A 16,457-nucleotide genomic window follows, 5' to 3' on the forward strand; every position below is an offset into this window, starting at 1 on the left:
GGGAGAGGGCGTCGCCTCCCATAGCGAGGCGGTTCCCCCTCCTCCTCCGGGGGAGGTTATTGATAATGCCTTAACCAATGATGATCTTTTACAGATTTGGTCGTCCCTGGGGCTTAAGGGCTTGCCCTCCAGGGTCGCTTTTATTGACCTTGTCTCGTTGGGGGCCGCTGTTAAGCAGTCGCCGGCGGTAGCAGAGGTAGACCCTCTGTCTATTGTCGACGTCGTGGTGACAGAGGCCTCCGACGTGGCTGGGCAATCCGCCGCAGGTGCTGTTGCGGATGATGGTGCTAAAGGCTCTCCTCCCCCTTCCGTACATCCTTCGAAGGGGGAAGTGAGTCCTTCGGTCTCTGCTGCTGCTCAGCTTCCTTCTGAGGGAAGTGCTTTGACGGAGACTCCCCTTCGGAGGACCGATGGTCCCGACGATCTTCCCCGAGGCCGCCTCCGCCGTAAGGCTCACCGTCCGCTACGCCACAAGGGCCTCCCTTCTCCTTACAGGGGGACTAAGAGGGGCCTTTTTGGGTCTTCATCCTCCGGGGGGGGACTCTCCTCGTCAGCCTCAACCTACAGCTCCGCCTTCCTTGAACCTCTCTGCAGACCGTTCACCATCTCCTGCCAGATCTTCGCCTTCTGGAGAACTCGTCACCCGACGGGCAACGGTCCATTCGGGGCTAAGGGATCCTTCCCTTCCTCGAGCAGTGCTAGCGCACAGGCGCTCTCCTGCTCGCCAGCGGTCTCCTGATCTTCAGCGCTCTCCTGCTCGTCAAGACTCTCCTGCTCGTCGGGTCTCTCCTGATGTTCGCCCTCCTCGCCAGCGCTCTCCTACTCGTCAGCTCTCTTCTGAGCGTCGGCGCTCATTTGAGGACCATCGCCCTGCGGTCTCTGACCACCCTATAGTTCCTGCTGAGCTCCCTGCTCACCATCTGCCTGGTCCTGTGGCAACGCAACATCGTGCTGCGCGTGTGTCAAAAACACATGTTCGCCAACGCGCCAGCGAGCTTCCAGTTCCTGCTCGTGAACGCGCCGCACCACCTGCCGCGCCACCTGCCGCGCCACCTGTCCTTTCACATGACACGCGTCGACCTTCTGCTCGCCAGCGATCACTTACGCGCCAGCGATCACCTCGCCAGCGTTCACCTGCTTGCCAGCGCGCACAGGCGATCTTAGTATCGCCTATTCAACAGCGACAGCCGGCGCAACAACGTTCTCCAACGCTCCTGAAGGAACATGGTTCGCCAGCTTCTAGCTCGCCATCACGCGATCGCCCTCCTGCGCATGCTGCTCGCCATCGCTCGCCATTGCACGATCGCCCTCCTGCGCATGCTGATCACCATCGCACCCCATCACGCGATCGCCCACCTGCGCATGCTGCTCGCCATCGCTCGCCATCACGCGATCGCCCTCCTGCGCATGCTGCTCGCCATCGCTCGCCATTGCACGATCGCCCTCCTGCGCATGCTGCTCGCCATCGCTTGCCATTGCGCGGTCATTCACCTGCGCATGCTGCTCGCCATCGCTCGCCAACGCGTCGACATGCCACATCGCGCCATCGCCAACCTGAGCGACCGCACTCACCAGCTCATCATCGATCGCCTGTGGATCTACATCGCCAGCGGTCTTCCTCACCCACGCGGCAGCGCGTTTCCTCGCCGTCGCGCCAACGCTTGCGTTCGTCGCCTCGGACACGCGTTCATTTACCTGCCCACCCTCGCGCCCACTCGCCTGCGCGACCGCTCGCCTGCGTGCCCGCGCGATCATTCGCCTGCGCGACCGCTCGCCTGTGCGCCCGCGCGATCATCCACCTGCGCTCCCGCGCGACCATTTGCCCTCGCGCGACCATCGTTCGCGGCGAATTCCGCAGCCGGTGGTAGCAGCAGGAACGCGTGCTCCTAGACGGCACTTGGGATCACCTCCACCCAAACACAGGTTGGTAGTGCAGGATGAGGAGAGGTTAGTACATCATTCTTCCCCACCTTCTTTTCAGGCAGGTACCGTGGTGTCCACTCCAAAGGATCGCCCGATCCCTTTCCCTTTAGCGAGGATTTCGGACTCTGTGTCCTTGGAGCAACAGACTTGGTTTGGTCCTCTGGCACGGGCGTTTGTGAGGGTTATGAAACCAGCACTCGCCGGCCAGGGTAACAAACCAACGGCTGTCTCTCCTACGCTGAAGAGAAAGAGAGGAGTGGACTTCGTGGTGACTTCCCCCAGGGCGAAGTTGGTTCCCAAGAGGACGGTCGCGAAGGTCCCTTCTCCTGCACGAGTGCTCTCTCCTTCTCCCGTGGACGAGGCCTTTCCGTCCTCAGGTGAGTCCAGTGGGGCGGTGGTCTTCCCCTCGGCACCAGGGGGGGGGAGACTTCGCTTCATGGAGGAGAATCGTCTCGTGAGGAAGGGGCCCCTCGAACCTCGTTGTTGGGATCTTGGATCCCTCCCAGGAGGGAATCCAAGGACTCCAAGACCTTCCCTAAATCCTCTGCAAGGATTCGTCAGGAACCCACGACTACCCGGGGGAATGTCCACGTGTCACCCCAGGAAGAGATCCCTGGGGCAGGAGACTTAGCTGCCAGCCCGCAGGGAGGAGAACAGCAAGAATCCGAACATGCCTTCTGGCAGGTCCTAAGCCTGATAAGGCAACTTAACGGGCTTATGGATCCAGTCATCGCCCCCCGTGAAGGCAAAGACACGATTTTGGATGAAGTGTTTGACGTTCGGAAGGCCCCTAAGACCAGTGTGGCTCTGCCCTGGTCTCGGGGACTGAAGAGTGCCAGGGCTAGGGCCAACGCTCAGCTCGCACTTCTTGCCTCCTCCAGTCGTTCCACTGCCGGGAACAAGCGCATCCCTCCTCCTCGTCTTCAGCAGAGGAGGTATTTCGAGATCCTGGGTAAGCACAACCTCGCTCTTCCTCTCCATCACTCTGTGGAGGAGCTGGCGAAGGGAGTTCATCTTGAGAAACTCTCTGCCCGGCAGGTGTCGTTCTCGGCGGCAGAGATCCTTAGCCACGAGAAGGTCGCTAAGGGTGCCATGCAGGCCACTTCGTGGCTGGACTTTTGGCTAGGATCTCTGGGCATCCTATTGCGATCAGAGGACTTGTCCAAGGAGACCAATAGGAAGGCCCTAGAGACCTTCTTGCTCTCGGGCACCCGCTCCATCGAGTTTTTGGCGCACCAGGTTACCACCCTGTGGGCCAACTCGGTGTTGAAGCGTCGCGATGCTGTGTCCGAGAGATTCCATCCGAAGGTCCCCGCCGTGGATGTGTGTAGGCTCCGACATGCTTTCCTTCTGGGGGAAAACCTGTTTGAGCCTCAAGACATGGAACGAACGGCTGAGAGGTGGAGGAAATCCAGCACGGACTCCCTCCTCCATAGGGCCCTTACAACTCGGCCCTATAAGCCTCCAGCCCCGCCACAACAGCAGCAACAGCCTCGTAAGGCTCCCAAACAGGCACCGGCAGCTAAGAAGGTGGTGTCTAAGCCCCAGCCTTTTCCAGCCAAGGTCAAGAGGGGCGGTAAGTCCTCCAGGGGAGGCAAGACTCCTAGGGGTGGCGGCCGCGGCCGCAAGCCCTAGGGGTGGCAGTCCCCCTGCATGTCCACCTGTGGGGGGATGCCTTCAGCGTTGCGTCAGCAGGTGGCAGCAACACGGGGCCGATGCTTGGACGGTCTCAGTGATCGGCCAAGGCTATCGCGTCCCGTTCACAACATCTTAACCTCCCCTGACAGCGAATCCAGTGTCGTTGAGCTCCTATGCCACGGGATCGGCAAAGGGGCTGGCCCTTCAGGCCGAAGTCGAGACCATGCTCGAGAAGGGTGCTCTCCAGGAGGTCGTGGTCGGCTCCCCAGGCTTCTTCAGTCGACTCTTTCTTGTAGAGAAGGCTACTGGAGGCTGGAGACCCGTCATCGATCTCTCAGCTCTGAACAGGTTTGTCAAACAAACCCGGTTCAGCATGGAGACAGCAGACACGGTCAGACTTGCGGTGAGACCACAAGACTTCATGTGCACACTGGATCTAAAGGACGCGTACTTCCAGATCCCAATCCATCCGTCTTCCAGGAAGTACCTGAGATTTTGCCTAGACAGCAAGATCTACCAGTTCAAGGTGCTGTGTTTCGGTCTCTCCACAGCTCCTCAGGTGTTCACCAGAGTGTTCACCCTGATTTCATCTTGGGCGCACAGGAACGGCATTCGTCTCCTTCGTTACCTGGACGATTGGCTGATACTAGCAGACTCGGAGTCGACCCTTCTTCGGCACCGAGACAGGCTTCTGGATCTTTGCCAGGATCTGGGGATCGTGGTAAACCTCGAGAAGTCCTCTCTGCAGCCGTCCCAACGACTGGTTTATCTAGGCATGCTAATAGACACCAATCTCCACAAAGCCTTTCCATCAGACGACCGGATAGCAAGACTGAGTTGGGTGACGGAACCCTTCCTCAGGCGAAAAGAACTCCCCGCCCAATCGTGGTTGCGTCTCTCAGGCCACCTATCCTCCCTGGCCCGTCTGGTTCGAAACAGCCGCCTCAGGATGAGATCCCTTCAATGGCGGCTCAAGTCCCGGTGGAATCAAGGATCCGATTCCCCGGACATTCTGATCCCAATGGGGTCTCTGGAACAGACGGACTTGCGGTGGTGGCTGGCCGACGAGAACCTGCGGAAGGGAGTGAGTCTTCTCGTCCTCCCCCCGGAATTGACTCTGTTTTCGGACCCGTCAAAAGAAGGGTGGGGGGTGCACGTTCTGAACCAGAGGGCCTCAGGCCTTTGGTCAGAATTAGAAAAGTGCCTACACATCAACCTGCTAGAATTGAAGGCCGTCTTTCTGGCTCTTCAGCAGTTCCAACGGTCCCTGGCGGGTCACTCCGTGGTGGTGATGAGCGACAACACCACGGTAGTGGCTTATATCAACAAGCAGGGAGGCACTTCTTCGCAACAGCTATCCCATCTTGCAGTAGAGACTCTGAGGTGGACCGAAACCCCCTCGATAACACTATCAGCTCGCTTCATTCCTGGCAAGAGGAATGTGCTCGCCGACAGTCTGAGCAGGGCTTCGCAGATAGTGAGTACCGAGTGGTCTTTGGATCCTCAGATAGCCAACAAAGTCCTGACTTTGTGGGGTTCCCCGACTGTGGACTTGTTCGCGACAGCCTTGAACTTCAAGCTGCCCCTGTACTGCTCCCCAGTCCCGGACCCCAAGGCACTCTGGCAAGATGCTTTCCAGCAACGGTGGGACAACATCGACGTGTACGCCTTCCCACCGTTCTGTCTGATGAGAAGGGTGCTCAACAGGACCAGACTATCGGTCAACTGTTCGATGACTCTGGTAGCTCCGCTATGGCATCACGCGGAATGGTTTCCGGACCTTCTGCAACTCCTGACGGAACTCCCAAGGGAGCTTCCTCCACGACACGAGCTTCTCAGACAACCCCACTCCGGCGTCCCTCACAGGGCCGTAGCCTCGCTTCGGCTTCACGCCTGGAGACTATCCAGCGTCTCCTCGCGGAGAGAGGCTTTTCGCAACAGGTTGCGGAGAGAATGTCTCGGCACCTGCGAAGGTCCTCTGAGGGAGTCTACCAAGCAAAGTGGAGAGTCTTTTGTGGTTGGTGTCGTGGAAGGGGTATCTCTCCACTCGATGCCACTATTCCAGCAATAGCGGACTTCCTCGTGTATCTGCGAGAAGAAATGCTCCTTTCTGTCTCGGCAGTGAAAGGCTATCGCTCAGCCTTAAGCTTGGCCTTCAGATTGAAGGGCGTGGATATTTCTTCATCGCTAGAACTCTCTTTACTCATACGTAGCTATGAGCTTACCTGCCCCCAGTCGGAAGTGAGACCCCCTCCTTGGAACGTGGTTCGAGTCCTCAGGTCTCTTAAGAGACCTCCCTTCGAGCCATTACGCCAGGCCTCCGATCGCCACCTGTCTTGGAAGACGGCTTTCCTACTCGCCTTGGCTTCGGCCAAGCGAGTTAGTGAACTTCATGGTCTCTCGTACGACATCGCCCATTCAAGGGGATGGGGGGAGGTAACGTTCAGGTTCGTCCCTGAGTTTGTTGCCAAGACTCAGAATCCTGGAGTGCCGGATCCTCGGTTCGACTCTTTCAGGATCGCGAGTCTCCGTTCTGTAACAAGTGACCCAGACCAGCTGCTACTATGTCCAGTGAGGTGTCTGAGGCACTACTTGAAGAGAACGGCTGCAGTCCGTCCTCATGTGCGAGCTTTGTTTGTGAGCACAGCAGGACTATGAGGAGGGTCACCAGGAACACCATCTCAGCTTGGATTCGAAGGGTTATCCACCATGCCCTGAATCCTGACCCTCCTCTGTCACGTCGCCTTCGGGCCCACGATGTCAGGGGTATTGCTACATCCCTGGCCTTCAAGAGAAACTTCTCTGTGACGCAGGTACTTCAAGCTGGGGTCTGGAAGCGTCAAACGACCTTCACAGCCCACTACCTGCAAGACGTGACCCACAGGAGCCTCGATACGTTTTCTATCAGCCCTGTGGTGGCTGCACAACAGCTGGTCTAACCTCAGGCTCCTTTTGGACAAGTAGCAGTAGGTTGAGGGCGTTGTTACCCGGTCTTAGTCTGCGTGAATGAAAGAGTATGTCTGACCCTTACTTCTTTCTTCATTCTCCCCTCTCTTGGGGAAGCAGCATCCTGGTCCTCGCATAGCTGACCTCGACCTCTGCAGGTAACCCATGCTTCTTTGTGCTCCTAGTATTAAGCTTAATACTGTTGCGTCTCCCATACCCTGACGAGGTGGTATGGGGAACGTCTTATCCTAGAATTCCTATCTGAAGGTCTCAAGGTCAACTTCATAGGACGAGTCACACTCTCCTCCTCACACTGCTTATGTAGGCCACTCGTTCCTAGCGATGCTAGGAACTTGTGAGGTACAGGGGCTCCCTCTCTCTAGTGCTGCTCACTGAGGGATCGAGCCCCCGGGCAAGCCGAAGTCAGTAAAGCACGGGACTTTCCACCCTTCCTAAGGGGTAAGTCACCCTCTGTAAATAGCGTGGTTTGTATTTCGGTTACGGAACAAATGACAAATTCGAAGATAATTTGTATTTTTCCTAACCATACAAACCTTAGCTATTTACACATATGTGCCCGCCATCCCTGACCCCCAAGTCAAGTCCTACCTCTAAGTGAAGTGAAGCAAGTCACCGGTGTGTGGAGGGGGGAGGGGTAGCAAGCTACCCTTCCCCACCCCCTGCTAACTAGCGCGGGGGTAATTAACCCTCGTTAAAACTATTGGCTCGTCATTTCAGCTGCGCTAAAAGGTAAACCCTCTGTAAATAGCTAAGGTTTGTATGGTTAGGAAAAATACAAATTATCTTCGAATTTGTCATATTAGTATCGTATTTGTAAATAAAAACATGGCGAATTATAATCTTTTCAATTGTTTATGATTTTGTTTTCTAAATCAGCTGATTAGGGCATGCTACCAGAGGATATTTTATATTTCCTAAAAGAAGCCATTATTACTTAGATATTTATGTTTTTAGTATGTAAAATAAGCTGTATTTCTGTTTAAGAATGTATAAAAATAGTAACACAATTTGTGAGTTTTAACACAATGTTTACATAATTCACTCAGTGTTTACATATCGGTAACCGCCATCTACTGCCATCTCTTGGCAAAAATGTAAACAATCCTAGTTGTTCAAAACAGGTTTTTGGTGACGGAAGTATTGTAATACTGTAAGGATAAAATTAATACTTATTTTTATTTTAATTAAATACACAACTACAATATATAGTTATACTGAGCATATTATATGTCAAGTCAATCCTTCCAAATAACTATATAAGTAGAAAAACTAATTACAAATATGGAAAATTTGCAGTTGTTTCTTGATAACTGTAGCTATGTAACAGTTTTCTGTACAAACCTGCCAATATCCACATTCTTGGTCCTCATAGACAGCATTCTTGTCTGCTGTATATTCCCTTGCTAGTGTGGCCCTGTGACAACAAAGACAACATAATCCTAAGAGTTTGGATTGAGAAGGCTTTGCTGCCACCCTTCTTGTTACTTTCAGTGTCTTCTTGATCCCAGAGAGACACTAAGGACATAGAGCTTGGTTGTGCTGTCTATTCATATAGTTTCTGTGGTCTTTTTCCCATGAGTGTCGTCCTCTAGGGCCTGGGTAGGAGGCGAGCTTCAAGTTCTTCCTTCTCCTCTGCCTCATCTTCGTGAGAGTCTTCGCTGCTACTCCTGGATGATAATAAGTTGAAGATACCATTGAGAATGTCCAGGAAAAGCAATTGATAAGGGTCCCATATGCATAACTCTACCGTTTCTCTCCCTGTGGGAGAGACAGGGAAGTACCAGGAACTTCCCGTCTTGACTAAAGTGCTGGAAATTGTCTCGTAGGAATGCCCTCGCACTCAACTCTGGGCAGGTGTTCGTGTACTCGGTATGGGTGTTCACACACCTTTTACCTGTGCTCGATTTCTTATTGGCAGAAGTAAGTGCTGAGAATTGTCTCACAGCTAGAGGGAACATTGACATGCACTACAGTATTCTTGTGTGGAGCTGAGCAGACCCTGCTGGTAGGACTGAAGGGTGCTGCCCTTGTTCACCCTTCCTTGATGATCTCTCTCTTTTGGGAGAGAGAGAGAGGAAAGAGCGTATTTCCTTAACGGGAAGAAACATTGGTATGCGCTGCTTCTGCACCTGTGTTTTGTCTCTCACCGAATGCAGTGACCTCAAGAGAGTGCTGCTACTTACCCCAAAGAAGATATTGTCCAAGATTAGCTGTATTTTGTCTGACGATCTCTTGCCACATATGTGAATAGAGTACAGTACATACCAAGTGAAGCAGTATGTACGAAAATTGCATTCAGCACCAGCGATACATGGCACAGGTGTTCATATGCCTGTTACCAGCACTCGGTCGCTTATGAGACCGAGCACTCGTACTTCTGTCCGTCTTCTGATAATTCCCCAGAGACGACAAGATCACGTTAAAGGAAGACTTCAGCCTAGCAGAATGATTGTGGTGAACAAACTCACACTCATTTGAGCAGCGCAAGGACATAAGCAGACTTTTGACACAATCAAAGAAACAGCTCTCCCCGAGCAAGGCTTCCATGCTCGCATTTCTTGCCACCGTCACCGAGACTGCTCTCCATGCTCAACAGGATTCCACATGTACAGTATTCACACACACTCGCTGTACACATACATGCTCCAAGCTCAAGGTCTCCATGCGTACAGATTCAGAATGTAATGCCTTTCAGGAGTATGCACAAGTTTTACTCTTATAGGCTCGGACCGTACTGCCTTCCACAAGCACCTGAGATTCATGTGGCTGGTCTTCATAATAGATGAACATGAGCGTGATGACATCGGCAGACCGGTTGTTCTACTAACTGATACTCCACTCGTTCGGTGTCCATGATCGACAAACATGAGTGGTGTTTTTTATACGTTAAATTTATGTAAAGTATGTTGTAATACAAAACCTGTTAAAAGGGCTTATTTTTTCATGTATGTTGATGTGAAAATAAAACAATTCCTTTTATTATACAGTATGTTTATGTAATTGTATCTCAAGAATATTGTTTTGTTCTGAGAAGAGAGGTCTAGATACTACTTCGGCGCCAGCCATCTTACGGGCGTAAGTTACACAAGATGATTCTATTGTGGGTCCGTGGCATGGCTTCAGGTGTAATATAAAGGACAGGTGACAAGCGAGAGGAGGGAGACTAGACTAATACACCACTGGTGTTTGGAGACATTTTTCAGCTACACTCCCTGTGACTGAAATATAGTGACTACACACAATGATAGAGTATCTTGAAGAAGACTAAGAAGTTTGAAACTTTCAACATTCATCATCAGAAGCCATTTTTCTGCATTTCAACTTTTATAACTAAAAGTAAGAAATGTCGTCTGTCCCTCGCTGCATAGAAGTTTATGAAGTCAACTCAAGACCTACTTCTTCGTAAGAACTCGCATATATTATTTAGTTTTGGTGTTACGTGAGTATTCAGTGGATCTTGTATAATACTGTCAATACTTATGTTAAATATTATATATACTGCAGTTATATTATAGGTTAGCTGGCTATCATTTTCATTTGCTGTTAATGTTTTGCTATTGTTTGATAAACTTTTTGAGTAGATTTGTATAATCTATGTCATGTACGATAGTGGAACATAACAAGTTGGATGATGCCTACAAGGAGCATGAGAACGTCAGCAGATGGTCTTATCGTATCCACGCGATAGTACACCATGCGCTTGGACTCTTAGCTCTTACACTCCATTCATTGTAATGTTCAAGTCACAGAGCACCCGTCACCTGCTGCTTCCCAGCATTCTACGCAGATGTATACTGTATAGATCTTCCTACGCTATGAAGCCAGTCTATGTCACAAGATCCCCCCATGTTAAAAACTGGACAGTGACATGTGACCTTCCTACTCATCCTTGTGTTTGAGCTAAAGCAGGTGACTTAAATAACCACTCTTACAGTCACTGAGACTCCACATTGCATACATGCTAGCAGTGCTAGGTCTTCTGTGAAACGGTGGTGCCAAGGCTTCAAAGAACGTCGAGAGAACCAAAGTATGTACTGTACCAAGAACGTATCCAATCATGAAGACAGCCCTAATAGGACCTCGACTCATACACAGGCAATAGAGGTTTTGTACTGGAAACGTTTATTTCTCTGAGAATACGGTTCGGTACACTTTAATAGTCATGACATTGGCAGTTGCCCTCGTCCCACATGGGAAGATGATTCTTGTATGTTCTCACCTTGTCCGCGAGGCAGGTTTCGTATCAAGAACGTTTCCTTCCCAGAGAATATGATTTGGTACACAATACAGATGTTTACACACCTATCACTGCTCGGTCTCTTATGAGACTGAACATGCTCACCCTCGTGCAGGATGATATGCGCTGCTTTTTGTCCCCTTCCCTTTTCAGAGTGTTTCAGAGATAACAGCCCCAGCAGAAGGAAAATGGTGGAACTTACAATAAGGAGAGTGGTAGAGCTTAAAATCAATGAGCAGTGTGAACATACAGTAATGACTTTTTCTGACCATATCATCTCAGTTGACTAATCCCATGACATGATTACCACTTGCACAATCTCTATGATCCCAGCCTGCCATATTGCCACAGGTCTCCATAAAATCTGTACTGATTGACTGGTCTCGGTTTGACCAGTCGGTACGAGATCAGTCTGCTTTGCACTTGTTGGATTTTACATGATCGTACTCCTTGCAGTTGGATCTCTCATCTTGTCATCTACAGGGGATCACCCTGTTCCGTTCTTGGACTGGCTGGTGAATGTTTTAGAATTAAGGAATCTTCGAAGAGTGTTGAGAAAATCATCGACCCTATGGTACCCGGATTTTAGTCCGTTACCTATGAAGGCATTGATCTTCAAGACTTAATCTAAGATTACCAAGGTCTTTGCACTCCTTCGTGAGTTGTCGACAAGACTTCTTTCATTGATAGAAAGGCCAATTCCTGACGGGCAGCTTCCCAGCGATTGAGCTGGTAGTTCCTGAAGCGTTACTGGTCACCAATCGGTGTTCTGCTTACCTTCTGATTTTTTTGGAGTAGGATTTACCCTAGTAGATCCATAATGCACCAACTTTTCAACCTACCAGTATCTACATGTAGCTTTGCTAGTTTGTAAGTTTTCCACAGGAGTTTGGTAAAGCACTCGGTAGCGTTGATGAATGATATTGCTTGCGTTCGTGACTTGCGTCACCAGAAGGGGTTGTTGTTACACAGGCTTTTTTCAAGCATATGCACTCTTGGAAAGTCGTCAACAATTCAGTAAAGCTATTTGCAAGGTTCATCCAGGAAGGAGAACTGGTCGAGCAAACACACTCGGTTGAGAGGAACTCGGTAAAATGATCAGTTGTGATCCCTACATCTTTTTTTGGGGGGGAGGCTTTTATTAGGAAAATAAACCTGCCAGTTTTGTTATAGGGAGTGCTTCCCTTCTAAGGATAAATTCATATTAAAGGATGAAGGTTTGTATTTGTGTATGAACAAATTACAATTTCAAGTTAACCATCCTGTCTCAGCCATACCCCTCAAGTCCTAGATTTGGAAGTCCTAAGGTTTAGGTCGAAGTGGGGGCTCGGTGGCCTGTCATGTGCACAGGGTTTACCATCGCCCTCCAATTAACTACCGCCACCTCGTTAATATTAAAGGACTCAGGTTTGTTTGATTTGGATAAATAAAGTTTAATAATTGTGATTTTTTTTTATTAAATACTTGTTGATTTACTATTTCATTATCTGTCAGTAGTTAGTGGTTATAAATTAATTTGTTAGAATTACATCCCAACATTGATCTTCAACTTTTTATTTTTTTATAGGTGACGATAATTTACCATCGCTAGATCTCCCTTCAGAGCTTGTGAGTACCGAAACTAATACAAGTGACCTAACAAGCGATATCACGCCTGCATCAGCTGATGACCCTTTAAGTGACACCAATCTTTTGGGTTCAAGTATAGGTATGTCAGTGTTTGTTTATTTTGATATTGAATGTAGTTTAGTACTTGCATGTGACGAACTACTTTAGTACCTTAAAGTGGATACTGTAAATGACACTGAATATTGTTTGTGGATTGTATGAGGCAATGTACTATAGAAGGCACTGAATGTTCTTGTGGATTTCCTTGTGCCCAAGCTGCATTACATTTTGTAATTTGTCTCATCTGTACCATTTGGTCTCCTTCCACTGGTTTGTTCAACTTTCCTCCAACTTTACCTTTCTCCACTTATCATCCCTCAGATAAGGGCATTTCCATCAAATCAAGAAAAAACTATAGTTTATCTGTGTAAGTGAGGTAACTTTCAGAGAAGACGTTCCCCAAATTTTATTGTTACATGGTTGTATCTCATATCATTGGAATAATGCAATCCCCAGACAATCAAACCGTCGACGGTTAAGTTTAGGTCAGTGAGCATCGAATAACCAAGACAGTAAGACAGTGTAGTAGTGCAATGTAATGCATGTAATTCACAGGAATTGTGGGCATGTTATTAGCGAGGCATTTGATAAAGTAAATACTGTATAAAGCTTATCTTCTGGAGTGGTAGTCAGTTATTGAAAATAGACGTCAGTGTTGTTGTACAATAGCCTCAACTTGGTGCCGGTCCCAAGCCCGGGTAAATGGGGAGGGTTGGCGGCAGGAAAGGCATCCGGCCATTAAAAATTAGCCAAAACAACTATGGTCAGTGAGAGAAGTGGGAAAAGATGTAGACAAAGAAGAAAGAAGAAGTGTTGTACAATATTAACAATCTAGTTACTTAGATTTTTATAGGTCATTATTTTGAGTAATTTCAAGGCCCTTGTTAGGCTAGGAGGAACGTAGAGAGTAGAGGTCCCTTTTTTTGTTTTTGTTTCATTTGTTGATGTCGGCTACCCCCCAAAATAGGGGGAAGTGCCTTGGTATATGTATATGTATGTATGTGATATTCATAATTTTCTCAATGATTTTTGTGTTGTCTGGGATACCAAGATACCAAGATATACAGTAATATGTAGTAATTCCACAGAATCCTTATAGACTATGCAAATTGTAAAAAAAAAAAAAAAGAGCTATAGCAGAGGCCAGCATTCTTGAAGATTCATTATTGGTCCTTGGTAATGTAAAGATCAACAGTTAATGGAGTTCCTTAGTGATAGGCTGTCAGGTCACAGTAGTGATATCTTCAAGTGCACTGTCAGGTTAAGTAGCATTAGTGTAGTGAATATGAATATACAAATGAAGATTATGATAATTACTGTTAATACAATGAAGAAATCTCTTATCTCTTCCTAAACCTATGTACGTTGCTCACTTGTAGTTAATTAAGTAGATGTTCTTTAAAGAAAAAAAAAACTAATTTCACACATCAAGTCGTATGATATTCTTTCTCTGCTATTCCTGCGTAGTAGCCATTCATTTTGGTTTCAAGATAAAATCCCTGTTTCCAGTAGGCAATGACATTTGACCCCTCTTGAAATAGTGGTTCATCTTGATAAGTACGATAGCATATTTTTTACCTTTTTTGTGGGTATATGAGTCTGAAAGTGACTTAAATTGATTGATTTGTTTATGATGTCTAACATTTCCAGTTATTCTTTTCAACTGTAGTGAATTTACTTGAGGAAATATGTATTGAGTAAAAGAAGTTTGACTCATTGGCTCCATTAAATTGATTCAGGTTATTCTTTTGAAGCTTCCTTTCTAAGTTAATTTAATCATGTTCACTGTTAATGTTATTCCTTTGGTGAAGAAGTTTTTATTTTTGTCGAGTCCCCTGAGGTCGGTGACCCACTGTCAGTGGTGTACTAAAGGAATTTCTTTCTAAGGGTCTTCACAGCATTCATTCAGCCCTTACAGCAAGAGTGGGAACATGTAGCACATTTGGGATGTTGCCACTTTTCCCTAGATTTCATTCATAAATTTTGATCAAAGTGGTATTTTGTAGATGTGGCAGATTTTGCCATAGGTATTTCATACCAGGTCAGAAAGGTTAAAGAGCTTGTCACCATTATTTTTTCTATTTAACCCTGTAATTGTCACCTTGGCTCCTATTGGCAAGACCTACAGTAAGAAGGAATATTTGCTGTCGATCAATATTTTGTGTTGGGAATAGCGAATAAAAACCCTAGGCAAAGATTACATCAAGCAGAAAAATTCACATATTCTCAAACTAACCACTATGCATTAAAAATTTTGATATACTGTATATAGTAATTGCTCGTCATATCGCGGTTCATCTATCACTCCCTCAGTACATCGTGAATTTTTAAGTATACAGTACAGTATTAAATGTAAATCTATATTGGGCTGAGGGCAGATTAGTTTTATATTTTTATATTTTAATTATTGTTTGGTAAAGATAGTAATTTTTTGATTTACAAGGACTTAAAATTATAAATGAAAAAAAAAATGAAAAATAATACTACTGTAATAAAAATATAAAGAAAAAATGAAAAATAATAGTGTAATAAATATTATGAAGATTATGAAAAATAGAGTCAATTTAGATACAATATACAGTACATGTCATTTTGAAAGTTACTCTTTGCATTCATGTGTTTCCTTAAGAAATGTAATAATGGTAATTATTTGGGAAATTATACCAATTGCCTTTTTAGGGATGGATAATTTCCAGATTGTCCTTTCTCTTTTTATTTTCTTTATTAAATTCCAGTTTTTGAAGCCTGCCATCCATTTTTAGTGGCTTTCAGTAATTCAGGTTTCCTTATGACCTTAATTAAATAACTCAATTTAACTTATTGTTTGATGGCCTCTGTAGTTTATTGTATTAATCTGGTCTTTATTTTTGACAATTTGTATTTCCTTAACTTTTGTGCATGCCAAATTTTATAATTTTTAGAGATGCGTTGTTTAGATTATATTAATTTTTCAGGTCAGCCAGTAATGCATTCGTCTGATATAGACAACACTTCTCTGACCCCAAGTCAATCCTCTGCTCTCATCATTGAAGATATGGTCATGGATGACCAGAGTCCGTGAATATTTTTATGCAATTTAAATACTTATTAATAAAGTTTAGAAGAGAATCCACTTTTCTTCAGATGCAAATTAGAGCCCTCGTGAATATATGAAGCTCAAATGAAATAACACAATTTCATAAATACCTAGGAACACTACTTTTCCAGGTTTTTTATGTTTTTAAGATAAAAGAGTAAAGCAGGTAAGTACTAACAATTTGATACAGCCTGTTTTCCTTTATACCTTTTTAGTACGAAGTTTCTTTTTATCTCGCTATATGAACCCTAATAAAAAATTAGGTAGATTCTGATTGCATTAGTAATGCATAAAGTAAATTCACAAAATTAAGTCCTCATTATCTGATTGCTCCAAATGACAGATGTAAGCTATGAATACTTTATCATGCTTTCCTTTTTAGTACAGTAAATTGATTCAAATGCAATGTCCAATTTTTATCTTCAATGAAGAATTGTATGACAAAGCAAGCTGGGAGAAGGTGCTCTGTAATAAATATCCTTTATAAATGCTCACCTTGTTCATGTATCATGATTATAGTATGTCAATTGACATTTTTTTTCTTTTGTGTCTTTTTGGCATTTTCTGTGATCAGGAGGTGCACCTTGCTTCCTGTATCTTCCTTATTGATTTTTGTCTCTTTATAGTGCATTTTAAAATGCAATTTTTTTTTCTAGGTAAGTTAAAGATATTTTATGAAAATCAGTCTAGTGGATGAGCTATAATGCATGAATATCTTGTAACTAATGCGTGACTATTAGATTGAATTATGGTATTTTATTTACTTGACATAATTGATCTTTCATTCTCATTAATATTTTTGCCAGTTTTTTCCTTTACAGTGTTAAATGGAATGTTATTTAATTTTGTTCTTTTCCATCATGTGGACAGTACAAATTCTCATCTGGTTCAGGCCTTTATTATCTATTTCCATGAAATTTGAGTTTTCCTACCAAATTTTGACTGGCA

At 46.1% G+C, this 16,457-nt stretch overlaps 1 protein-coding gene across 1 annotated transcript in view; it reads left to right on the plus strand.

Annotated features, from left to right (window-relative positions):
- LOC137651339 (cell division cycle protein 16 homolog) overlaps nt 1-15,960 on the plus strand; it is a 79,098-nt gene extending 63,138 nt beyond the window's left edge. Inside the window, exons 11-12 of the mRNA XM_068384628.1 lie at nt 12,333-12,473; nt 15,388-15,960. Of these exons, the coding sequence (XP_068240729.1) occupies nt 12,333-12,473; nt 15,388-15,494 (248 nt within the window). The 3' untranslated portion in view covers nt 15,495-15,960. The remainder of the gene's footprint in view (nt 1-12,332; nt 12,474-15,387) is intronic.
- Nucleotides 15,961-16,457: the final 497 nt, after the last annotated feature.

Source organism: Palaemon carinicauda, chromosome 12 (genome assembly GCF_036898095.1).
Source record: "Palaemon carinicauda isolate YSFRI2023 chromosome 12, ASM3689809v2, whole genome shotgun sequence".
Classification (NCBI taxonomy): Eukaryota; Metazoa; Arthropoda; class Malacostraca; order Decapoda; family Palaemonidae; genus Palaemon; species Palaemon carinicauda.